Genomic DNA, 25,584 nt, shown 5'->3' on the forward strand with positions numbered 1-25,584 from the left:
CCCACCAGAACCAAAGAGTGCAAAAACAGCAATGCAAAGATAAATAGCAACCATCAAGCATTATACAAACATCCAGATCTAGTAGACAACACACCGGCTTGTATAAGTCATCTTTGACAAGTTTGACTCGGAGATGTCTCTCCAAAACTTCTTGAACTACATGTTTCTCATCCTCAACACGTAGCCTCTCAGCCAAAAGGTGATAACCATCTCTAGCCAAATCTTCATAAGATATCCCAGAAATTCTGAAGCGATCAGCCCAACGAAACAGGTCCCTTGGAGTTATAAACCCATGTTTTCCAGCAAATACTTTGCTACTCTGGCGATGCAGCTGTAACTCCTTCATAACCTCAACCATTTTCTTGGCATAGCTTTCGGGTATTTGACACCTTTGCTTTAAGATTGTGCTTAATTCATCTTCTGGAATTTCATCAACATGAATCTCCACAAATCGGTTGCGAAATGCTCGAGAAAGCATTTTTCGCCCACCATAGAAAGTAGGCGGATTTTGAGTAGCAAAAAGCATAAAATCTGGATGTGCCCGAATTGTTTCACGCAGTTCAGGCACAAAGAGCTCCCTGTTGTCATCAAGCAATCGGTTTAGCGCTTCTAAGACGTCAGTTGGAGCCAAATTTAGCTCATCCAGAACGATCCAATAACCATTTCGAACAGCTTTAACCAACACGCCCTCCTGAAACACAAGCTTCCCATGGGCATCAACTATGTAAGAGCCTAAATACTCTTGCAGATCAGTGTGTTCATGATTATTTATCCTCACAAATTCATGACCAGTGATTGTAGCAAGATACTGGACAAGGCTGGTCTTCCCACTAGAAGTTGGACCCTGTAAAAGGACAGGATATCTTTTTATAAAAACAGCACGTGACAAGTTTCTAAGATGCTTCTTAACACTCTTAGTCAGGACATAATTCTTTAAGAATTCATCAGAGCTGGAGTTTTCTTTAACCATTAAATACTGCTTAAAAGGTACATGTAAAGGTTTCTTTTCTATCAGATTCCGCAAAATCCTTTGCTTCATTTTCTTCGCACTGGGCCTATCTAATAAACTAACGAAAAACATACAGAAACCATCATAAATTGCATTCTGAAACCCAAATTTTCTTTCTGCCTTCCTTGTAAATTCTAGTGCTCTGTACAGAGACCTTAAACTGTATTGTGGTTTTTGATTAGCCCCATCTTGCAGCCCTTCCTCAGAATCCTTCTTGGCTATTTTATAAAAACGCCTAATTTTTTCTACTAATTCACTATATGATCCACTGTCACCCAAAAATTTTTGAATAAATATGTCCAAATCATGGTCATCCAATATATCATCAACAAAATATTCTGTAAATCTACTCCGTAAAGCATACGGCAAATCCCGCTTCCCAGCATCAGTTGCAGGATTCATGCAGGCAAATACACGAAAATTAGGATGCCTATTTATGTTACTGACATCACCCCTTTCAGTCAAACAAAGTGACCCATTCTCCCCCTCAAGAACACCAATAACTCTCTGCAAAATCTCAGGAGGTGCCAAATTCATCTCATCAAGCAAAATCCACTGACCATTTCTGAGTGCAGTCACAAAGACACCTTCTACAAAGGAAAATACCATTCCAGAAGAGGCAATCTGTCTGCGTGCAGTTTCAAGTCTCGCAGAAAATTCCTCCCATGCTTTAACTTTCTTTTCTACATCTAAAGGTTTCTTCCGTTTTCTGGCAGACCCCGACCTCTCTTCTTCCACTAACTTTCTGTATATATTAACACCATTTCTAAGTTTACGAAGTAACTTCTCCCAATTCTTACTGCACAAGAGCTCTTGTAAACGAGCAAATAATCCATGATTATCCTACATATAAGAAGCAAACAAAAGTTATTTACAGGACCTAAATGACAACAAAAGAAAACAAAATACTAAAATTAAGACTACCTTCATAGAAAATGCCTTCGAGAAAAGAAACTTAAACTCATTATATAGGGGAATGCAAATACACTGTGCATCCATAGGCTTAAATCCCCCTAATAGATCAGCAACGTCACTTTGCTGGCTTAAGTTCTGCAACAAAAACATTCATATGAGTACACTATGTGTAATAGCTAAACACTCACACCCCCATGCATGCGCACGTGCATGTGTATGTGTGTGTGTGCGGAAGAGAGAGAAATAGACTAAACCATCATACCAAAACAGTAAGTTTCTGACCCAACCTCATGGCCAGATTCTGCACAAGAGTAGTCTTCCCAGTGCCAGTTTCACCAACCAAGAGAACAGGCTCGTTGTACTTTACAGAGCAAGCTATTCTCTCAAGCACATGCAAAGAACTATGAATCTTAACAAAAGGTCTCTTTTCATCATATAACTGCAAGAATCACAACATCAATAAAGAGCTAAAGACAACCTACACTAAATTAAGAAAATTCAAAATACTTGCTACTAACAGTTGCTTCAGTTCGTTGAAGCATGACTCGTCCAATCCTGAGTTCTGACAGCAAATCCTGCAATAAGTTTCCAATATGAGAAACAAATTTTCATCTCGTAAATTATATTCAATATAACTCCCAACAATCTAAAATAAAAGCCACCTGAATTATTGGTTCATCATGAGGATACAAGGTTTCCGCCTGAGAAATTGGAACGGCCCACTTCTTTGCAAAGTCTTTCATTATAGTCAACCGATTTCCAACAGATGTTGAGAAGGCAGCAAAAACATCCACAGCCTAAGAGAATGAAACAGTAACTCACTAAGAATACATGCAAGTACAGCAATTAGAAAACTCAGAAGCAGCACCAAAAATACCAAGGAAACAGGATACACGCGCTATAACTACCTCCTGATATATACAAAAACATTCAAAAGATGTCAACACATCAAGCGTAGAAATAAAATGCAGTCCAGCAATTCTCTTGCACCACTTAAGTAGATCCCTGTCATCACAAGCCAGAGAAGTCAAATCTAGTTGCACCTATCACCAGATATCAAATCTTTAACACCAGCTTTTACCTTAATGAGAACTTGCTGGCTGAACTTAAGGAAGCAGAGTTTCCAGGCTGAAAGCCCACAACTTGGTGCACAGAGATGGAGTTAACCCCTTCAAAAGTTTCTGAAGCGAAAACGTGATGAGTAAGAACAGGATAATGTAGTCTAAGATCAGAGCTTCATGAGGTGTGATTTGACCAACCTACTAGCTTTTCAACAAGAGGCTCCAAACTTGGATACCATGCTCTTACTATCTTTTGTAAGTCTTGATTACTTGGTGGCTCAATCATCACTTTCCTCCACAGGACTCCATTCAAATTCCCACCTACCACCAAAATAATTACAATATAAGCCATTACTAACGAATATATGAACCTTAACAGTCCGTAAAATATATAATACAGACAAGTAATTCCAAGGAAATCTTGACAGGAGAAATATCTAATCAATAAGAAGGCAGCCAAGGCATAAGTGTCACAGGTTGAAGTTTTAGGCATAACCACATTAAAAGAGAGTAAACATCCCACATTCAATTGCACTTTGGCATCTCATCAAACATACACCAAATTGATCTTAAAAGGCTCATGTTTTTCGGATTACTAAGTCTTTGCTAATATGAAGAATTATGGAAGTCATGTTCTATAATAACCTGAGTTGTTCAAAAAATTTCTGGACAAGCTTTGATAGATATTGCAACTTTCGTATTTATTTCTAACAGCCGGTTCTAAAATATGATCAAAGAGCTGGTTTCAAAAGGATTAAATAGCATTGGAAATCCTTTCACTATGACCATAGCTATCGAGGTTTTTGGTAACTAAGATCAAACCAGAAAGAACTTTTCAGAAAGTAAGCTCACCTACAAAGAACTTAGTTGTAGTAAACAAAAGGTACACTCAGGAAACCTTGCAAAAAGTAGCCAATAAATACATAAAAGCAACACTCCAGCAGAAGGCAGAATTCATTTTCACAGCACAAGCCCATAAACAGATGAGGCATATAAAACTAAAGTCAGAAAATTAAATGGTAAGCTAAGCACGAAAAATGCAACCAACAATCTTTAAGTTCTATGGAGAATTAGAATTGAGTCACGGACCTTTTCCATGAGATATATCACTTTTGAAAGTAGAAATAGTTGAAAACAAACGGAAGCTTTCTGCCACCCTAATTTCCTGCACAAGCCACATATGCTTTGTTAGTTTCTCAAAACACAAAATATCGAGGTATTAATCCATTTTCTCTATCTTGTTTTCTTTGTCTGTCACAACATGTGCCATTAATGTAAACAAGGTAAGTTAAAAAAAGGTCTTTCCAAAAAACTCAAAAGTTGGTAATGAAACAGCCACATTGTCAAAGAAATTTATTTAAAAAAGAAAAGGACAACACTTTTTTAAATAGGACACAAAGCTGCAGAGAAACAGGACCCTATTTGGACTCGGGCCAGTACCAACATGCATATAACATATAAGGAATCCTATCAGAGCCTGATATTATTAAGCCTCTGCTTATTCTCATAACCATAAGTTTACAAAAAACGGCCAGTTTAAAAACAAAAAACAGAAGTCAAAATAGAAAAAATCCCAATCAAGGCCAGGGTTAACAAGCATATAACTGACCAAGTGCATCCAAGGAGGCAAACAACGTAAAAGAAACTAAAAAGAAAGTTAAAAAAGAACTTCCCATCTATGCAACGACAACATTATCATACAGGAACACCACTAATTTCATGGTGAAATTTTAGAATAGAGAGTTACATACCTCCCCAAAACCAGTTACAAATAAACTTGAACCTTCCAGCAAAGGTAATATCATAGATAGCACATCTGATGGTGCTTTGTCAATATCTTCAAATACAACCCAAAATCCATTCACAACAGCCTGTGGGGAAAGGGAATTTTAACTTTAAAAGTATCAAAAATAAGCAGGACCCAAAAGTTAGAAGCCAAAGTAAGAAAAGCATAGAATCTAATTTAAAGGAAAACAAACCTGGGTAAGTGATCCAGGCTGCCATCTAAATTCACCAGGCTGCTCAGTACAAACATAACTCCCAATCAATGTTTTTCCGTCAATTTGATCATCCATGTGAATAGAAAGTACTACATATACAAGCAAGCCGTGATATTAGTAGACAAAGATAAGCAAGACATTAAATGAGCAAGAACACATGAAAGAAAGACAATGATACAGATCACAAAAACGTCAAGAAAATTTAAGGTTAAAATAAGTTGCCCAAAGAATAAGGATCTCTGCTTGATATTAGACCATTTTGGGACCCATAGTTTCCACAGATCTTTACATTAGGAACTAGCAATTGTGTTTGACTTATAGACAGTGTAAGTGCTAAATACAATATAGAAATTCAAGATCTCCAGAATTTTTTTTGAAATTCAGGAGATCTATTAGGTTTAACAGTTTGTTTTATTTATAGTTTATAACTTATAGCATCTATAGTCCTTGCAGGATTATGATTAGTAGAAATTGATGAAAGCACAAAAGCCCTCTCATTAATGAAGAACAAATTTATGAGAGTTCCAGCAACAATTATGATACTAATGGGACTGTGTGAAGCCACACTAACCTAGAGTTTGACTGTTATATAATTACCTTGACAACGACCTAAATGAAGTTCCTTTAAGCAACTGCTTAGATTCTCCACATCCCCAATAAAATCACAATACATGTCTAGATAAACTGACTTAGAATGAACCCACCTTGACAATGCAGATTAGCAAATGCTGATTCAGCAATCTTAAACACAGTGTCATTTATTGGGTAAACTACAGAACATAAGAAACTCTACCTAAATGTCATCCAAGATAACTGAATGCTTCTACAAAAAGGGATATCAAATTATGGCAATTTAGACCATTACTTTTCCATGTTACTAACCTTGTTCACAGCAGAACAAAAGAAATATAAATATGTATTCTCTGAAAGGGACTAAATGGTTGGTATACTCTTAGCTTCCAGCAAGCCATCTGTGTTTCTATGATTATAAATAGGCATAAGAATAAACTAATAAAGGAATGTCTTACAAAACATAGAATACCTTGGTTCCCACAATCACGGGCCATCTTGCTAATAAGGGCAGATTTCCCAGCACCGGGCAGGCCATACAGAAGAACAGGCCACTTTTGACTGACTGCCAAAAGAACCCTCTCAAAACTTCTCTTTAATGAAGAAGTCATGACAAATGGATTTCCGTCTGATTTATCATCCCTGAATCACAAAATGAAATAAGTAAAACACTAAAAACTAGAATGACTGCCACCACCAACATTAATGAGCTGAACATCAGTGGCAAAAAAAAAAATAAACTTCTTTTTTAATCCAAGGGAAAATCTTAAATGATTTTAAGCCAACATCACATACCGTTCTACAAGCTTCTGACTTCTTAAAGGTGGCTCAGTTTCATGAAACTGTGATGATGCAAAAGAACAAAGGCCAAAAGATTGCAGGCAGTTATCTTGACTGAAACAAAGTTCTCCATTTTCAGAAACCGAGTTAATGTGTTCAAAGGTTCGAATATATGCACCAGCCTTCTCCACAGCTATATCTTGACAGAACTCCTCCCATCTGGAAGAAAAATGGAAACAAGATTTAACAAAAAAGTTATAATCTATGTAAAGCTTTATCTGGTCTAAATAATTTGTTATAAAGCTAAACAAACCGCAATAAACATGAATGTGCTTCTTCAGCCCCAACACCAAACTTTGCAGTTGCTCTGTCATTCATTTTCAGGATGACGGATAGTATTTGTATAGCACACCATCTTATGTCCATGATATCCTTGTCAAACTTCACATCACTGCCTTGATCAAGAATTACACACTTCTTTACAAGGTCCAAGAAACATGACCAATCCCAATATTTAGAGAAAAACTCGGTTTCCATAACCAGAAGACGATAAGATGTCCTTACGACATGCAAGTAATAAGTTATAACCTGATTTACAAAAAGAAAAAGACAAACTTAATCGTGAAAGGGAAGCAGAACAAAATAGTCAACTTCTAGTATGATCTAAGAAAACCATGAAAAAATTTATTATTTATTAGGGTGTCGTGCTGCAATTATTAGTTAACTATATACTACTATAGACCACATTATTTAGACTTAACTTTAAGAGACACCCACCCTTCAGCAGATTCACCATGTAAAATGGATGTATATATAACACTGACAGAACAACATATTACACCATGATACTAACCAAAAGACAATTCTAAACAATGCCTTTATATCCCAGTTCAACAACTTTGATTATGCATTTACAATCACGCGAAGTTGTTAGGCATCCAACCATCAAGTTGTGTTTGCAAGATAACTTAGCTAGATACATCAAAAGAAAGAAAAGCAATTCTGATTCTGACATGAGAAAAGAGCAAAGACCATATTTACCTTGCCAGACAACTCAAAAACACTTCCTTTCATCAAAATGCGTTCGAAAGGAGGAGGAGCAAATTTGAAGTAACTTAAAACAGACCTGGTCCAGAGTAAAAAAAATTAACTTAATTCAAATATTACCACAAAGCCTATAATGATGAATATCGCATGAAAACTCAGACAGCAACCACTAGAAGCATGCATGAACGAAAATAAATCCAGATGCCATAGCAGATTTTCTAAAATGATACATAGCCAAACATTTCAAGCAATCAGCTGTTACAATCTTCAGGCATTTCACAAAACAGCCTTCTCCTAACAAGAAACTTAAACAAGATATTTGCTTTCATATTATTGCATTACGACCTTCAATGAAAGGAAGTAGCAAAAGGACAAGCAACGCTCTCATACTTTTGTAAGCTCATCCAATATTAAGGAAGTAGCAAAAGGATAGGCAATGCCTTCATGCTCTGGTAAGCTCATCCAATTATAAGAATAAAACAGTAAAATTTGTTCATCATCAGTGGCATTCAGAACTTGACTACGTGCACTGGTATAGAATAGGGCTTCCTCTTCAGAATTAGCGAAAACTTAGAAAGAAAAAGCTAGGTAATTGTCTTCAGCTAGTGTAAAAACAGAAGGCTCCATTAGATACAGTTACTAATTGTTGCATGCAGCAAGCTATCTTATCAACAGGATTAAAAACAAAGAATAAAAACATAAATTTACCCCAACAAAAAAGGAGCCAAATCAAGGGCACGACAGAAGGCTAGGCAAGCAAGCTCATGAAGATCCAAACCCCTCCCATGTTGAATATGGAACTCAATAAGATTAATAACTTCGTCATCATCAAAATATCCTGATTCAGCTATATTATTATCTGAATTTGACCTCAAATTTGGCACAAGCCGAAGCAACGTCACAGCTTTGTCCGCTATTTTTTGTGCTATTGGGCGAAAACACCCTATCAATGGAATTGTATATTTAGGGTGCAGAAGCAACTCTGCCACAGAACTCACCACTTCTTCTTCAGTCACCAGGTGTCCCTGTCAAAACCCAATTCAAAATGGCAAAGTATTTAAAATTTAAACGAAACCACTAGAAATTACAATAACACTAATAAAAAAACCTCATAATTTGAGAAACTTGAAGCCAAAAACCATTAAATGGAAAGGTTGAATGTAAATGACTAAAATGACCTTCCAAAGAAATTAATGACAATATATTTTTCATCTTTTCCTTCTCTCATCAATCATACAACTAATTTGAGTCTTGAGAAATATAAATCCTTCTGTCTCCCACCAACAAATAGGAACAAAAAATAAAAGCAATGTGGAACAATATAATGAAAGGAAAAAATTTTGGTTTTTAATAAGTTAATGGACTCAACATTAGCATTCGATAAGTAACTCTCATTAAAAGCAAAATTTCTAAAAACTTTTAGTACTTTTTTTGCCTTCCTTTTCTCTCTTCCCCTTCTTGACTATCTCTCAAGTCCCAACAATATAACAAAGAAACAAAGAAACGCAAAACCAAGAGGTAAGGGTTTTAAGAAATACCTTTTTGGCAAGCGACTCGAATCGCGGACCACGCCCAACCTTAGGGCAACGAGCCAAAAACCACTGGAGTGACAATTCAAGACTAAAACTCCCGTCCATCGCCATGTCCCCCCAAAAGGAAATGAACTATACTTTATGTTAATTATAAAAAAGAGCTGCTTTTTTATCCAAAAAACACCCTAACAACAAAAATACAATATATATAAATATATATATATATATATATATATATATCCACAACCAGGACAGCACTCCACTTTTTTATGCGTTTTTAATCTGCAAAATCACATCAAAAAAAAGTCATCCCTAAAAGGGTCAGATCAAAATTGTAAGTAAATACAATGAAAAGATGAGCCTTCTTGTTTCTGGGTTCAGAGTCCTTAGAATTCTCTGTCAGTTTTTGGTTCACTTTCTTGCTTCGCTCTGTCTTTCTTACCCTTCTTTAAATTCTTTCTACTTCTTAGGGTTTAGGGTTTTTCAAAATGAAGGCGCCGTTTCTTTAAATAGGTTCCTTTTTCTTTTCTTTTTTTTTTTTTTGGTTCGTTTGTATATTTGCTTGCAGCGGTAACAGTCATAAGTCGGCCGCTTGGCTTAGCTGGCAAGGGTATCTGGATCCTCTGTGGTGACCTGGACTATAACAGACGACTATGTCCACGTCATCTCTTAAAAACAAAAACTGGAATTTAAGTTTGGAAGCCCAACTTTTGAGAAAAGTGTAAGCCCAATGTTAACCTTTTTGGATTAATGTTGTAACCCAAGTACAATTTTTTGAATAAGCGATTTTCTTTTTTGTTATTTGGATTTTTGCAGTTCAATTTTTTTATATATTAATTTATTAATTCGGTTTTTCATGGTTAAATTTTGTGATTGAATGAATCGAAAAATCAAACATGAAATAAAATATTTTTAAATTATTATATATATATTAATATATAAACTATTTTTAATAATCATACTCTTTATTAGTTGTTTGAAGTGACTTATTTTTTTATTTTCTTAGTACTTGTTAAAAAATGTTGTTGAATTTATTTGAAATATATGTATCATTTTGAGATATTATTTTTATATATACTATTTTCAGTTAATATGAGTTCAAGTTCGATTTTAAATATCGATTAAACTGATCAAAATAATTTGATCTTCAATCAATTTGATCATTCTTAAAAATTCGATTTTCAAAATTTTAGCACCAAACCAATCATTTGCACCCTTAAAAGCAAAATTATTTTTTTTCTTCTTTTTTTTTTGAAGCAAGAAATAGAGTACTTTTGAGATAATAATAAAAATATCAATATAGGAAATTTTAAAAAAAATCCATTTCCCGTTCCAAAATCTCAAATCCAGAATAATTAATTGAATCCTTTCGTTTAAATTAGAAGATCTCTCTTCTTTAAAATACAAAAAGCTAAACAAAATGCATATTTAACTTTCCGATTGAACAGCAGAAAAATCAAGTTCTATTTAGTATTAATGGGAAATTTTATTAACTTTCTTTACAATCTAATTCTTCCTTGTTTACATATGCAATGCAACCAACTGAATTTGAACCAAGTAAACAAAGATAATCTGCAAAAGTAAACACTATTTAAGCAAGAATTATCGTCTAAAGAATAGTCTAAAATAGTATTTGTTCATATAAAATTACACAAAAGACTTTGTTACAGATTTCGTTGGCCTGTAAAAAGCGGCACCTTTTTTTTTTTTTTTTGGTTTCCAAATACTAAGAATGAGAAAAGAATAAAAGATTACAGGACTTGAATAAAATCCAATAAATAACAGTGCTAAGAACCCCAAACCTAAAACTTGTAAACTGGACCCTAGCACATAAACCAACCTATTATATGAGAAGAAAAGGGCAAAAGAATTGACCCAGATGCTACCATATATTTGTATGAGGAAAGCCTAGTATAATTACAGAGTATGCACATGCTTTGCATCACATCAGTCTAGGGGGATGCAAAGATTGGTAATAGTAGAGTGACCGCAACAGAGCGATCGCTTCTTTCATTCTGAATGCTGTAACAAGAATGTGAAACTGGAGTTTCCGCGAATCAGAGGTGGAGGATCAATTTCAGCCACCTCTATTTGTTGCATTGACTTGGAGATGTCATCCACAGAGAATGGAATGCTGCATGTGAACAGAGGGTAGTTGGTTTTATAGCTACGGACAAAAAGGATACTACAAATAGAAATGTATTTAAGGTTATTTGTTAAGAACTAATACCTTGAATCATCATCCAATAGAAACGAACTGCTAACAGCATTATTGGAGTCCTCAGTCATCATAACTCTCATTCTCGCAATTACCTGCAGCAAGAGAACATTTTTGGGTGAAACTGCAACATAAGGGAATCAGCAGGTAGCAAAAATAAGGTTTGCAGAATTGACTTTTGTAATAGGAAAGGGGAGAGGATACTTCTCTCTACTAAGTTGTGTGCTTACACTTCTATGCAAACAGAAATTAAAGTTGGAAACAGATGATACAATCAAAATCATGAATGCTGTATGGTAAAGCAAAGTTCATAAAGGAACCACTACGAATACATAAGAAAAGCAAGGTTCCAAAGTGATTAATACTACTGAAATTTGGAAAATGAATGCTCTCATAATCAACTATCAAAACATGTTGTATCAGCTCCATGTTATCCAAAGAGTTGGGAGGAGCTGAACAAAAAACACTCTAGCACTTTTAACTTACATCTGAAGATACACTATGTGTGCCATATTTGTCATCCCAATACATTGTGCTTATCCTGTACAACTGCTGTATGCTAAGCACCTGACATTTGAAAAAAGTATGAGGAAAATCAGAGAAACAATAGGAGAGGAAGCGAGAGAGTTCAAAAGGTGAGTAAGCAACTCACTGGGCAAAGATCATTAGTTATTTCTTTCAAGGTCTTTTTGGGTTTCTGGTGTATGACCTAATTTGGCAGAAACATTCAAATGAAAAATGAAGGTCAATAAGTGAAATAAAAAAATATATACAATGCAAAAATGCAAAGACCACTACTAAGACCAACCAGGAAGCCAACTGCTTGTCTAATATGCTTCAACTCATCCCAGGCTGAGCCTGCCAACTGAATGTAAAGCAGATATTCAAGAGTTAGTCTTTTGGCAAATAAGAATAAGAAAGATTTGAGGTTATGTTTGCATGAAAGTCTATGTGTTGACACCTCCTCAGTTGCATCATGGCACCACTGTTCCAGCTCAGCTAACCCAGCTTTAACATACTCCCCATTGCTAAATGAGCAACATTCACGTCGCAAAAGAAGGCTGCCAAAACAAATTCAAATGTCATGCAAAATTGTTTGATGTATCAAAGCAGCCAAGAAGGTAGAACCCCATTTTTTTTTATGAGCAATTACCTGTTAAACAATTGAACATTAATGAAAGAAAATGTCTGAGTAAATACTTTGCAAACTAAAAAAGAAGGAACCTGCAGAATCAAGAGAGTAAACAGAATTATGTTGCCAGAACGGAAAGTAATTCACTTGTGGTTAAGGTATCTGGGACTTCACTTACGTAATTGGCCCGCATTGTCTTCAAGTAATTATTTAAACTTTTCACAATGCTTTGCCAGTGAGCAATAAGAGCTTGTTGAGCTACAGCATTAGCTTGAGAACGTCCCTTCACTAGGCTCGCCCGGGAAGTTCTAGGTGCCTGCATTGCAATGAACGTGAATAGAGAGCAAAAATATACTTAAAATACAAACTAAAGAATACATAATAACAAACACCATTAACATGAACAGAAGCTACATGCTGCAAACAAGCAGCAGAATTGGATCATCAATAAATTTTTGAACTGTAAGCTCTCATTGACCTAAAAATCCTAGATGTGACAAACCACAAACTTCATATGTATCTTTCCAATACTACATAAATATGCTAATTAAAATCAATATAAAATGTGCAATGACAAACAAATCAAACACGAGCAAGACAGGAATAGTCTTATGTTACAAAAAATCCACAATTGAAACAGTTAAGGAATACGTTATATACAGAAATAAATCTATCAAATGGACAAAAGACTACCTCAGGTTTGATTTTCTTTTCTTTTTTTGTTTCCTTTTTTTTAGGGGGGGGAGGGGTTGTTACGGTTCAGATTTCAATTTTCAACAATGCAATTAAATGAAGCAGATAGTGTCCTGTCCTATTGTACTCATTGCTAAAGATGGCAGGCTGAATAGCACTATAATACCTGAATACATGATGCAAGCACCGGAGCTATCTCTTTTTTCAAATTGTCCCTTATCATTCCATATATCTTCTCAAGGAAGGCTGTCAGTTGCTGTTTGAAAAGCAAAGCTGGATATTTTGCTTCAACTTGTCGTAGGTCATCAACACCACCAAGCACCCGACCATTAAGAAATGAGAAACCAGCACTTTGTGGAGAACCTCGAAGCCCCTAATTGGTTACATCAAAAGACAAAAACAAAAAAAATATATATCAAACTGCAAGTTGAGGTATGACTGCTAAGATACTTCAACATTGGAGTAGGTTCTCCCTACTTGAGACATCCTCCCAAACAGAGAAGCTGAGGTTGATCTTCGCCGTTGTGGAGTTAAGCTTGCAGCTCCACTAGCTTTGAGTGTACGTTGAAGCAGCAACAGTAAAGTGGATGAATTTGATAACCAATAGGATAACAAGTCATTGTTATCCGGTGCCTAGAGTAACACAATATTTTTAACCATGAGTATATAGATAGCAATAATAGAACCCAAGAAATTTACTATTTCATAAATCATCCCATTGAAAATATTACATGTGATAGGTAAGAGTGAATTTGATCAGCCACAACATAAAGAATTGCTGATTTGTTAATTACCTCTATTGATACGCCTATGGTTTGAATTATCCTATCAAAAATACTTGTTCTTTCAACTTCAAATGACCTCCAATGGAGAAGGCATTTGTAGATCAGACAAGCAGCAAGTGGTTTGCCCCCAGAGAATCCTAAATCCTGTGAAATACACTTTATTAGCAGCTCCTGGTTCTCCTGCACCAAGACAGAAGAAAGTCATTCAATGTAGTTCATATGAAACACCCCAAGAAACAAAATAAAAAATGTAAACCACTGCAAATAGATCATTTTTCATGTTAATAAGTATGCATCTTTCAAGTGGCCAAAAAAAAAAAAGGTAGCATCTTTCTCATAATTTTCAAAACCACCAACCTGCTGCTTCTCATTAAGAGATTTTTGGGGTTTCTCCTCGGTCTCTGGTACCTGTGGTTTTGGTAGTGCTTTCTTTATTTCTTCATTCAGAACATTTCCATTCTCAGGAGTCCTCTGCAGTTCCAAGACACAACATAATATAAATCTCCATGATATACAAGGTGTTTCAACTACTCAAGCTACCAGTACCTGAATGATTGTTGTCCTGGGTCTTGCAGTTAAAGCTTTTCCTGTTGGCGACATGATGAGTGCTTGTTGACGGAGTACCTGATTCTCTGATTCTAAATTGGATAGCTTCTCTTCCAGTCTGAATCATGGGAAGAATAAAAAGTTACAAATGGATCAAGTTGTAAACTCTTATACATGCAAGCCATTAGCATGTAGAACAGGAGCTGGCAGCAAAAGATATTTGTCCTACATTCAATAAAAATATTCACCTAATTGACAATGCAACACATATGGGAATTAGAATAGCTCCTAAAAGCAGTTGATAGAACTTAGGCAAAAGAAGGATAATCATGAGATTAAAAGTCATGGCCGCAAATTATCCAACTAGCCTCTTGCAAGAAGAGAAGTGGAGACACCATAAAAAAGGAAAGGAATCATAACGGTTCCTACCAAAAAGGGTAGTGATCAACCAAGGGTTACATTTTGAATATCAAGGCATTAGCAACAAACCTCTGTGCAGAATCTTGAAGCTGTTCTGCTTTCTTCTCTGCATGTTCAAGCTTCTTGGTCAGTTCCCCGTTTTTGGCCTGAGTAGCGGCATGAGCTTGCTTTGCCTCTTCAGCTGTTTGCTTTTCAGCCAATAGAAAAGCCTGTACAAATTAGAAAATTGTTCATCAGATGCAGTTCACGCATTTTCAACCAGTGGCTTAGATAAATATTTGACACCAAAGGCCAGGAAGCCTTCTCTAATCACCAAAGGTTTATGCCGCAATGCTTTCCAGCAAGCATCCAGACCAGGATAAATCCGTTCAAACTTAATATCTTCTTTCCTTTTGTCTAGATAAATATGTGCATATACAAATCAACCCAATCTAGAAATTGTCAAGTAAAAGAATTAAGTTATAAATCCTCTCTTTTCATCACCTCCAGATTTACAGATGAGCTAAATCAATTTGAGCCAGTCAAAACCATGCAAAGTTCCATAAGATTAAAATATCCTCATGAAAAATATGAAAGTAATTCTCTCCTCAATTACTTGTATAATCCAATTTTGTAATTCAAATGCACTTCAATGGAACTCAAATGTCGAATTATCTTTCAGCCTCAGCTGAAGCTACCAATCACAAGCTATTGATATTACTAAAAGCTATGACTTCTCAAGGAAAAAATATTTGCAGAGAAGTGATTTTCATTCTGACAATTATGCATGCATACCTTCAACTTCTCGACTTCAGATATTAAGGAATTTATTCTTTCTGTATCTTGAACAATAACGGGGGTTTCTTTAATGACCGGAGGTGCTTCTTCAATGGCTTTTTGTGCTGCCTCTCTTTCCTTGATAACCATAGAGTTAGCTTCTTCCACTTGTAATTGCTTTTCATGCAATGCATCTTGCAATTTTGCAATTTCTTGAGCTTTTGCCTCCTCAAGATCAGTCTGCAATTAATTGCCAAACAGAATAACATAGACCTATTAGAAGCACCCATGTACTTAGCGTCACTCTGCCCAGCATATCAATTAGAGTTAAAAGATAAATGCTTTTGAAAGTAAGAATATATAACTACGCTACCCTTAATCGCTTTTCAAGTTGCAAACGCCATGTAAGTTCCTCCACTCGTTTCTCTAGCTTGTCCTTTGCTGCTTTCAGAGCTCCTGTTTCTCTTGCAGCCTGAATAAATTTAAAAGGTTAGAATTTGCTCTTATCTTGGATATGCAACCACATATTGCAGAGTACATGTTGTAAAACAATGTTAAGCAAGCAAAACACAAACCATTTTGAGCTTTCTGAGCTCTCTTCTAGCAACTCTGCACCTCCAGCCACACTGTGAAACTAATACAGCCTTCTGAAGACTCTGATAATAGGAATAAGCTTGTTGGCAACGCCAGTGAGCCTGCAGATCACCAGGAGATAAGAACCAACACTTTATAGATAACATTTCGCATAACTGTAGAATTAATCTCCCTTTTAAGCACCAAAAAGTTAACTGTACAACTTCCCCTAAATGATGAGTTGCATTATCCTTTTTTATACTTTTTGAGAGAGATGTCAAGTTACTTTACCTGTATGATTATGGCAGCTTTAGTTTGCTTCCTGAACCTAAATTCATTGCGTGCAGTCATTGTTCTTAATCCTGTCTGCAATGTAATTGCAGATTTCCTCATTGTCAAATAGGATTTCCTGTCAATGTGTCGGCGGAAATTCTTCTGTATTTTCAAAGCTCCAGCTTCCTTCCTCAGCTCTTCATATATCTTGCGGGCCATATGACCTACAAAATGTGGAAGGAGATCAAATCAGAACTCCAAGCCAGGTCAATCAGAAACAATGAACCTAATAACTGAATAAGGGAAAATGATACACTTTCCAAAAGCAAAAACTAAAAGTAGAGATGGCTATTCTCCAATCACTTTTTATGAAACTTGGATCTGTATTTTTTTTTTCTATTAACAAATTTCAACACCTAAAGCATCAGGCTGGTTAAACTTTATCACACTCACAAAGCCATAAGAAAATTATAGTGAAAACTGTGGGAGTTCTATACATCCATTTCAGCTAGAATATTTGTCACTGTTTTTTTTCTCTAAGAAATTCTCAATGCTTGCGCATATCTGCACACTGAATCACTCAGCATCGTGGAAGCATGGCCATTTCTAACGAGAATATATTCAAATAACGATACAACAATCAACTGGGGCAGGTACACTTATTTTTTCAAAAAGCAGGGCAGGCAAACTTTAACAGAGTTTAGAAAAGCACCTCTCAAATAAGACTGAAGATTGATAGCAGCCCCACGCAATGAGATGAATTCCTTGCGAGCAATATATGTACGAATCTGCCGTTGGATGGTCCTGGCTGCATTTCCAAGCACCTCTGCTCTCCTAGCATCCAACTCTGCCATCTGACCTGCTCTCAGGAAAATCTTTGTCTTGCCTACCTGCAAACATGCATTAGCCCCAAAAAAAAACAATGTTAAATACCAAAATGAAGAAAAGACCTTTTTTCAAAGTAGACATGGACACTAAGAAACTAGAAAAGATGTCTACAAGCCATGGTAAAAAAAAGCACTTAATCCTTCTGAAAGCAGCTATCACAATTTGCAGCCATCCTTTTTCTTTAAAGGGGTGAAGGAGGGAGCAAACCAGATTTTCTTCCCTCTGAAAACATTGGTGCCAAGATTTTCTACCATTAACATTCTTTCTCACTAAATATACAATTAGAGAGAGTGCAGCAAGGGTTCAGTTTAGTAAGGTATATCAATTTCTGAAGCTATCTAAATTATCATCTAAAACCCTACAGATTACTTGCATTGGACGTATTGATCTAAAAGAAAATTACTGAACCTCCAATAATGAACAAAATTGTTATTTTTCTCCATTTTAGCAATGACATGGAAGGAATTCAGGAGTATTCAACTGCTTAAGTAGTAAATTTTACATGGATGATCCAAGCTTAAGTTGCAGATGACTAAAGTTGAAATGAAAGGTGATTTTCTCTCTAGACTAATAACATTTTCCAAAAATAAGCAAGCAAATTAAGGATCCTCTTAATTCGTAGTTAAGCATGATAACCTCAAGAATAGCAATTACTAATCAAAATAATATTTTGTCGGAAGATTTATGGAATAACAATGAGTAGAGATGAAAAAGAATGACAACAGGAGATTACCTGGTATCCTTTCAGTCCCTTCTTATCAAGTATCATTTGACATGCAATCTTATCATCATAACTGAAGACAAGCGATAAACCCGATGAAACTCTATATAATTAGTTGTAGTTCTTGAAAGAAAGTTATTACAAATACTTCTAAAATTTAAAAATTCATTGAAACACCTGGAATAGTTAGTGAAACTTACTTTCCATCCAAAACATCCGGTGCAAGTAGACCAAAACGGTTAAGAAAATCATAAAACGTACGTCTGGTAGGATATCCAGCACAGCTTATCCTAATTGCTTCAAGAACACCCTAGATGTGAAACAAATGCAAATTTCAGTCAACATCGGGTAGGGCGAAACCTAAATACAACAAACCAAGAGCACCTTGACAGGTAATAGTCAGATCAAACAACAACACACATAAACGATAAATACTCACACCACAGCGTAATTGTTGAATGACGTTGAAATTCTCAAAAATGGCAGGTTTGAGGACATTATTCGGCTTCACACATCTAATGTAGTGAGGTTCTGTAGCACTCAAGGTCTCCATCAGGGATTGAAGTTGTAGCTGCAATTTAGACATTGTTGACTACTTCTCAAGATCAGAGCATAAAAATAATAAATAACAAAATTGTCATTCATCCCAATCATTAAGTCTTTCAAAATCATTAAAGCTCAGCCAATATACAATCCAAAGCGACTAACAGGAGAAAACAACATACTGCAAAATGTTATAAGCAGGGTAGAAGCATATGGACCATGACCCAACAAGAGAAATAGAATGAAAGACTAAACGTGTAATTCGATTGCTAACATGCTGAAATTAGTAAATGCCAACCATGTCTTAGCCAACTCAGTGTTGTCATTTAAACATAAAAGCCAAAAGGCATTCATTCAGACAATCAATATTTTCCATCGGTTTTCACACACCACTGACCATGAACTTACCGTATTTCAAGCTCTGGCAAAGTGGTCAAAGTAAAACAGGAGTGCCAACACCACTTAATCAAATAAAATCCCACACCAAAGAAGGGATTAAAAAAGGCATAGATATAAGCTGACCCCAAGTTCACAAGATTGGAAAGGTAAGCAAAAATGTTGGATAAAAGAGTAAAAGATGATGAAGCCATGTCATTAGCCGTATATGCAAGAGCCACTGTATCACATCTATATGCTACAAGCAAAATTACAGGTAAGGAGAAAGGACAAATGTACCTCCATATAAGACCGTTAAACCCACAATAAGGCAGCTTGTAATGGAATTACTTAATCATGCATGCTATCCATCTGGAAAGGAGAATTTGACTAGGATATATTACCTTGAAGCGTGATCCAATGGAAGAAAACTTGGATGACTTAGACGATTCTTCTGGAAGTGGAGGAAAAAGACTTGCCACAAAGGAGCACTCTGATGCAGTCAACAGAGCTTGATGTTCAACCACAACATAATCTTTATTTTTGTCCAGAAACTGATTTGCTTGATAAGTTACCTACAGAAAGGAGAAAAACATTAGAAATGACGACCAATCCCCTTCAGCCAATAGAGATAAGGTTTATATAATGAAAACAAAAATAATTACCTCCCCTGCATAGTGGGAGATAGTAAAATCAGTACGGGAAAGCTTTGGTTTAATGAAACGTTTATTATTTTTGAAAGTCTGGTACAGCTTCTGAGCAAAAGTTTCATGGGTAGACTTGGGGAACATGCTGCATTAGGGAAATAAACTCAAAAACATTGGTCAAAGGAAAGAAACATAAACCATCACAAAGTGCACAGGAGCAAATAAATTAACCAACTATTAAATTCTAAAATCATTTTGAACCAGGAATTAACCAAAGCAGCATACCAGGCTTCATCTAAAAGCGCTATTACTCCTCCAGGCTTCTGTAATTTATTGAATTGGACAAAATGATATATCAGAATAAGAGGAAAAAATTAACATAACAGAACAAGGAATTATGCAAACCTTTCAGCTGATAAAAATAAGAGGACTTTGCAGCAATAAAAAAAATAAAACAAAAAAATTAACTTGAAGGAGCACATTAGAAACAAGCTATAAACCTTTTCAATTAGATCCAAGATATCTTGGTTATCGACAAACTCAATGTAGCTCCAATTTATTTCTTCTTTCGTATATTCCTCCTGCTCCATTTTGAATACATGCTGCGAACATAGACAGTGATTAATAATCAGTCTTATTACATCTCCAAAAGCCAAACCTACTGGCTAAGAAGGCTAACCTGATTGAAATGTTGCTGCAGCTTTTCATTTGTGAAATTGATACAAAACTGCTCAAAGCTGTTTTGTGCACCAAAAGTCACGTACTTGTTTACAATTATTATTACAAAATATCTTCCAAATTTGCAAGGTTGAGGTGTTACCTGTTACACTTAAAACTTTCAAAACCATAAATATCAAGAACTCCAATAATTGACTTCGAGTTTGGATCCTGTCCAATTGAAATGTTAATTTTATCCACAAGCCTGGAACAATAATGTAAACAAAACAATTAATATTTAACATATACAATAAAGAAGACAATTTAGTTCCAATAATTATGTGGGAAAAGGAAAAAGGACATAAGTTTGATTAGCTCTATACCAGTCAAATAAGAGAGAATACACTGTTTTGGCCAAAGCATCCCTGCTGGCAACTGCATTCTCAGGGTCAAGAGTTCTTGTGATAATTTCTTCTGGTGTAACCATGACACGTTTGATGAGGGCATCTTCCAAGCTCTGGGCATCGCACCTATTTAATGATTTTAATTGATGAGTAGGAACATATGACTAGATTTAACAATCATCAAAACAATATATCATGCACCACTCTGTATATGAAAATATTAAATATTTATACCTAAGAAGTTCAGCGGTCATATCAAGGTGAAATCTAGACTTCTCATCCTTGATGACCGAGGAATCTATTTCCTTTCCCTTGGCAAAATTAATATTCCCAAGGTGAAGAATTGCAGCTACCACTCTAAAAATTGCCTCCTGAAATTTATGGTTTATCATCCATATCAATACAACATCACAGAAAGCACAAATGACTTAAATTCTAAGAATTAAAGATAGACAAACCTGCTCTTGGTCATTGATTCCAACAATATCCATAGCCCTTCTGGTTGCGAGATACTCATGAGCATCATTTACACCATCTAACTCATAGCAATTAGATTGATTTAAATAATGGAAAGTTTTCGGGCTGCCCAACTTATATCTTTCAATATCCTGCAAAGTTTCAAAAAAATTAAAATATTTTATAGATACGATGGACAACTAGCAGTATTAAAATTTCTTGATGAAAAGAACACACCAGGCATTAAATGCAAACCAATTTGTAATATACCTCATGTGGTGCAGCACAAAGGAGGTAAAAGCAGTGGTAGTTCCTCTCAGGATTAGAAATTTGGCAAACACGAGATCTTTCAAGTAAATAGGTTCTGATAGCTGCCCCAGATATCCTTCCATTCTTGTCAAATTGGATTTCAACGAATTTACCAAAACGACTGCATTGGAAAGTCACAATTAACATAAAGGAAACAATGTCAGGACACAAATTAAATATGCATAATCAGTTGTGATCAAAATCAAGAAAATACTTTAAACATTATTCTAACAACACTCAAAACTCATAAGTTATTGCATCACCATAAGAGGGTTCAACAAGTAAAACTCCACGATAGCAAGTGCACACCTTGAATTGTTGTTCCTAACCGTTTTAGCATTGCCAAATGCTTCAAGAACTGGATTGGACTGCAACATCCAGTAACACAACAAGAAATAATATGGACAAATCCCTGATCAATTTGGTTCTCAAGAAAACAAGACCATTTGAAGCTTATCGTATGAGGGAAAGAAAATGTATAGCTTACCTCCAGAACTTGCTGCTCAACTGTGCGTCCTTCTACTCCAGATCGCCCACCCAAGAATGCAAGATATCTCATGAGCATCTTTGTGGTCTCAGTTTTACCAGCACCACTTTCTCCGCTAACCAGAATAGAATTGCTTTTTCCTTCATTAATCATTGCCCTATTTTTTTTAAGCAACAGCACAAGTAAGAAGCCCCTCAAATGAAATAGTAACAAATATTTACCATAGCATGAAAGAGATCAATATCTGATCACCTGTACGCAGCATCACCAACTGCAAAAACATGTGGACTTAGTTCTCCAAATGTAGCTCCTTTATATTGTTCCATCATATGAGTGTCATAAAGATGAGGCAATCTTTGAAATGGATTAACTGCGATCAGGATATTGCCGGTGTATGTCTAAGACAGTAAATGCATTAACATGATAAGAATATTTTAAAGTTCTTTTAGCATCTAATACCTGTTTAACTTGTTGGCATATACATTAACAGAAATACAAGTAAAAATGACTCACATAGATTTCGTTAAGTTCATATCTTGCAGCCAAGTTTTGCAGAACTCCAGGCTCGTGCAGATATGAAAGCTTTGTCATGTCATCTACACCCCCAGGCGGAGCTTCAGTATCTTTTGGAAATGCTTTTGATATATTTGTGACAACCTGCACAAAACCATCCAATTAATTAAATTCACATAAAAACACCCAAATTTAACTAACTGAAAACTATCAAATTGGAGACTGTTTTCCACCATACAGACTTAATTTCTACAGTTATGATTGAATGTAATTAAGAAATAAGCAAATTCGTGCTCATTTTACTTCTCCTTTTCCTTTTTTTTCTCTTTGTTTCCTTTTCTTTTTTGGGCATGGACAAGGCATGAGTGATCTTGTTCACCCCACATATGCAGTTGACAGAAGAACACTCTATTATGGTTAGCATATCTTTATCAATAATAATGACGGAAGAAGCCAAATTGTTAAATGCATGGTATATGCTAGGTGTGGTGAGGGTTGAAGACCGTACAGCAAAATGCATTTTGACCACCTTTATTGATCACAACAATCATTTATTGAGAGTACAAGGACAAACATGTGCAGACTTGGACTTTAAAACCTCTATGTTAGTTTTTCAGGTTTTATTTCCTTCAGCTTGCAGGCAGAACCTAATCGCCTTGATTGGAAAGCCTGACCAGATAATCCTTCTATACCCCACAAATTACTTTTTGTTGCAATACTTCTTGATCTAGTATCATCTACATTAACCATAAGTTGTCAATTACTTTGTGCTTTAAGCTCCTAAATTGTATGCACTGTTAGGTTCTGCGCCAAAAATAAATACTCCATCACTCAAATTTTCATTTCACTATACTTTTTCACCTAAAGGATGACATTCCATCGCTCAAATTTTGACTTCAATATAAATTTTCACCAAAAGTGCCCCAAAGCAGGGTCCTTGACCAGTTTTGCTTCAGCCAAAGCAAAGCCTTGAAAGAGATACACTAGTTAAGGTTCTCATTAGCATGTTTTCATAATTTAGCACTTTTCAAATAGAAGACAAAATAAAAGCATTTCCAACTATAAGACATATGAATTAAAAGTTTTATTAGCTACATTTCTGTCGCACATTATAAATAGTCTTCTCAAATATATGACTTCCAACTAGAAATAATTACTTACCATGCAAAGACAAAACAACACATTGTTAATAAAAAGATAGAGAGCACTTACAGTTTTTCCATTTGTGGTTTTAACATGAACCTCATTGCCATTGATCCGAATAACTTCTCCATCAATCCATGCTAGGTGAGGATCCTCAATCCACACATGCGAACCTATAATTATGTTATCTGGGCCAGCCTGGAAACATAATCCAGAATGCAGCTAAGTAAAAATCAAATACAAAATTATTAAATTATTAAGTAAGAAGCAATTGCAAGTTTCCTAAAAGAGGAAATCAAATGCAGAAATTTGAACCACGAAAAGCATAGAATTCGTAACACACGTAAATACTAGAAGTCATAATGGTTAAGAAGAAAGCAAAAACTAATTTAAGCTAAGGATAATCAGAGAAGACAAGAATTCTTTCATAACTTTTCTTTCAGAAACAACAAATATCCAACTTGAAGTCAGTTAATATTGAAGTAACAAGCAATATAAACTACAGCATTTCTAGAGAAAATTTTAACTTTTGAAAACAAATCATACTTCAACATTGTACAAGTACTCCAAAGAACTTTGCCTCCTTACAAGCATCACTCAAGTACAGCTGCGCTTTGAAATATTAGTTAACTTCCTAACAAGGAAATTAAAATGAAAAGAGTAACGGTCACTGAAATGGCAATGTAGCTTCTAAGCTCTAACAAGAAGCTGTTCTCTTATACTGTCAGTAAATCAACTCACGAATGACTACCATTGAAACCAACTTCAGCGTAATTTGTAAATGCAACCATCCACCCTAAAAACCTAATATATATTTAAAAAAAACAACAGCTAATATCAAGTTGATCCTTCATTCATTTGCTTCTTTACCCCTATTTTACTACTATTTCAATGAAAATAACCACTCAATTGCCTCAACAACATTGGAGATAAATTGGTGCGGTACAAAAACATTTCTTAAAAGAAAAAAGTTTCAAATGCCAGCGAGGTATAGCTTTTAAAAAAAAGGCTGGTCAGGTATATTCATCCCAGTAAATTTCCTCTTCCTCTGCTCTGATACCAAACCCCACTTCCTTTCAAAATTCTCGATTTATCAAATACCCACTTCCTCGAATTTGAATTGCAAGCAAAGTCAAGTCAAGCAGAAACAGTCAACTTTCAAAATTTTCACAAAGCACATGCCATAATCTTATGTACCCAATGAAATACATGCAACAGATAAAAGTTGCTAAAGGTAAAAAAACTAAGAGGTAAAAGAAAAACAGAAATATATCGAAGCAAGCTGGTTCCTACCATTGAAAACAGCAAAGAGAAACCCTGATCTTTCAACTCATCCAAGTACAAACTCTCTTAGAAGAACGAACGACCCAGATAAACTTTCAAATTAGTGTACAAAACCAGAAATCCTCTCGTCTTCCCTCCCTCTTAAACAGCCAAAGTTTTCTGCAAGACTTGGGGTATTTGAATATTTCTCTCTCTAAAACTTTGGGTTTTCCCTTCGTTTCTTGAATCTTGCTCCTCTCTCTCCAAAAAAAAAAAACAGAAAAATTTCCTCCTTCCAAACTTGGGGTTTGTATGTTTTTGAAAAAAAAAAACTTTTTTTGGGTTTGTGAAGTTTTTATCTGTATTTTTCTCTCCCTAAGGTTCTGTTTTTTGAGTTTCAGCTCTTCTTATTTTTCTCTCTCTTCTCAAAGCTTTTTGGCGTTTTCGTGTGGTCAGCTGAGGATAGCAAAGGTAGGGACATATGTGGGTTCCACAGACAATCTTCTCTCTCTCTCTCTCTTCCTTTGTTTAAGCGTCTTCCCCTCTCCCCCCTTCCTGTCTTCGTTTTCCTTCTCTCTAGCTTTCCTCTCTCAAACAGTCTTCAGAAATGAGACGCCGTTGACAGAGTCATCATCTATTTGGCTAATTAAACCCAGGACGATAAACAGAGGTTTTTAATTGCCCTTCTTACCGGTTTTGGCCATCTTTTTTTCCTCTTATTACTTAATTGCCATTTCCTTTTTTATTACGAAAAGCCGGAAAGCCATCTATTCGGCATTGGGTAAGATAAATATTTTTCTTTTGGAGGGAAAATTTTATATTTTAAAAAAAATGATAAATAATATTAGTAGTATATATATGTTCACTT

General features: G+C 35.5%; 2 protein-coding genes across 3 annotated transcripts in view; both read right to left on the reverse strand.

Moving 5' to 3' along the window:
• The window catches only part of LOC110424712 (midasin-like protein), a 34,634-nt gene extending 25,191 nt beyond the window's left edge, over nt 1-9,443 (reverse strand). For both annotated transcript variants that reach the window (XM_021439359.2, XM_021439358.2), the window contains exons 1-17: nt 8,921-9,443; nt 8,091-8,407; nt 7,377-7,461; nt 6,649-6,923; nt 6,351-6,554; nt 6,028-6,197; nt 4,965-5,074; nt 4,737-4,856; nt 4,075-4,150; nt 3,184-3,306; nt 3,006-3,105; nt 2,833-2,929; nt 2,587-2,721; nt 2,443-2,499; nt 2,187-2,363; nt 1,934-2,059; nt 95-1,852 (exon numbers count right to left, since the gene is read on the reverse strand). In XM_021439359.2, coding sequence (XP_021295034.1) covers nt 95-1,852; nt 1,934-2,059; nt 2,187-2,363; nt 2,443-2,499; nt 2,587-2,721; nt 2,833-2,929; nt 3,006-3,105; nt 3,184-3,306; nt 4,075-4,150; nt 4,737-4,856; nt 4,965-5,074; nt 6,028-6,197; nt 6,351-6,554; nt 6,649-6,923; nt 7,377-7,461; nt 8,091-8,407; nt 8,921-9,025 — 4,035 coding nt within the window. In that variant the 5' untranslated portion in view covers nt 9,026-9,443. The remainder of the gene's footprint in view (nt 1-94; nt 1,853-1,933; nt 2,060-2,186; nt 2,364-2,442; nt 2,500-2,586; nt 2,722-2,832; nt 2,930-3,005; nt 3,106-3,183; nt 3,307-4,074; nt 4,151-4,736; nt 4,857-4,964; nt 5,075-6,027; nt 6,198-6,350; nt 6,555-6,648; nt 6,924-7,376; nt 7,462-8,090; nt 8,408-8,920) is intronic.
• A 1,044-nt stretch (nt 9,444-10,487) lies between these two features.
• On the reverse strand, nt 10,488-25,318 carry LOC110424013 (myosin-17-like). The gene is made up of 38 exons (XM_021438472.2): nt 24,747-25,318; nt 23,523-23,651; nt 22,311-22,454; nt 22,050-22,195; nt 21,798-21,954; nt 21,620-21,678; nt 21,272-21,431; nt 21,004-21,153; nt 20,780-20,916; nt 20,525-20,671; nt 20,305-20,406; nt 20,164-20,221; nt 19,985-20,086; nt 19,770-19,807; nt 19,503-19,629; nt 19,242-19,412; nt 18,359-18,490; nt 18,120-18,229; nt 17,932-17,992; nt 17,023-17,200; nt 16,329-16,534; nt 16,040-16,159; nt 15,838-15,936; nt 15,483-15,704; nt 14,778-14,917; nt 14,289-14,406; nt 14,100-14,213; nt 13,752-13,922; nt 13,435-13,590; nt 13,124-13,330; nt 12,443-12,580; nt 12,286-12,356; nt 12,094-12,193; nt 11,941-11,997; nt 11,785-11,841; nt 11,619-11,699; nt 11,145-11,227; nt 10,488-11,048 (listed from the first exon to the last, which is right to left on the reverse strand). The coding sequence occupies exons 1-38, from the start codon at nt 24,747-24,749 to the stop codon at nt 10,925-10,927; spliced, it is 4,575 nt and encodes a 1,524-aa protein (XP_021294147.1). The 5' UTR covers nt 24,750-25,318; the 3' UTR covers nt 10,488-10,924.
• Nucleotides 25,319-25,584: the final 266 nt, after the last annotated feature.

Source organism: Theobroma umbraticum, unplaced genomic scaffold (genome assembly GCF_002168275.2).
Source record: "Theobroma umbraticum cultivar Fairchild unplaced genomic scaffold, ASM216827v3 scaffold_204.0, whole genome shotgun sequence".
Lineage (NCBI taxonomy): Eukaryota > Viridiplantae > Streptophyta > Magnoliopsida > Malvales > Malvaceae > Theobroma > Theobroma umbraticum.

Excerpts from the sequence above, each read along its gene's own strand:
- LOC110424013 (XM_021438472.2), bottom strand. Across the intron at positions 20,407-20,524 it reads TATTCTCTCTTATTTGACTG|GCTTGTGGATAAAATTAACA; the intron begins GTATAGAGCTAA and ends TTATTGTTCCAG. Across the intron at positions 19,808-19,984 it reads TCTTGGATCTAATTGAAAAG|AAGCCTGGAGGAGTAATAGC; the intron begins GTTTATAGCTTG and ends AATAAATTACAG.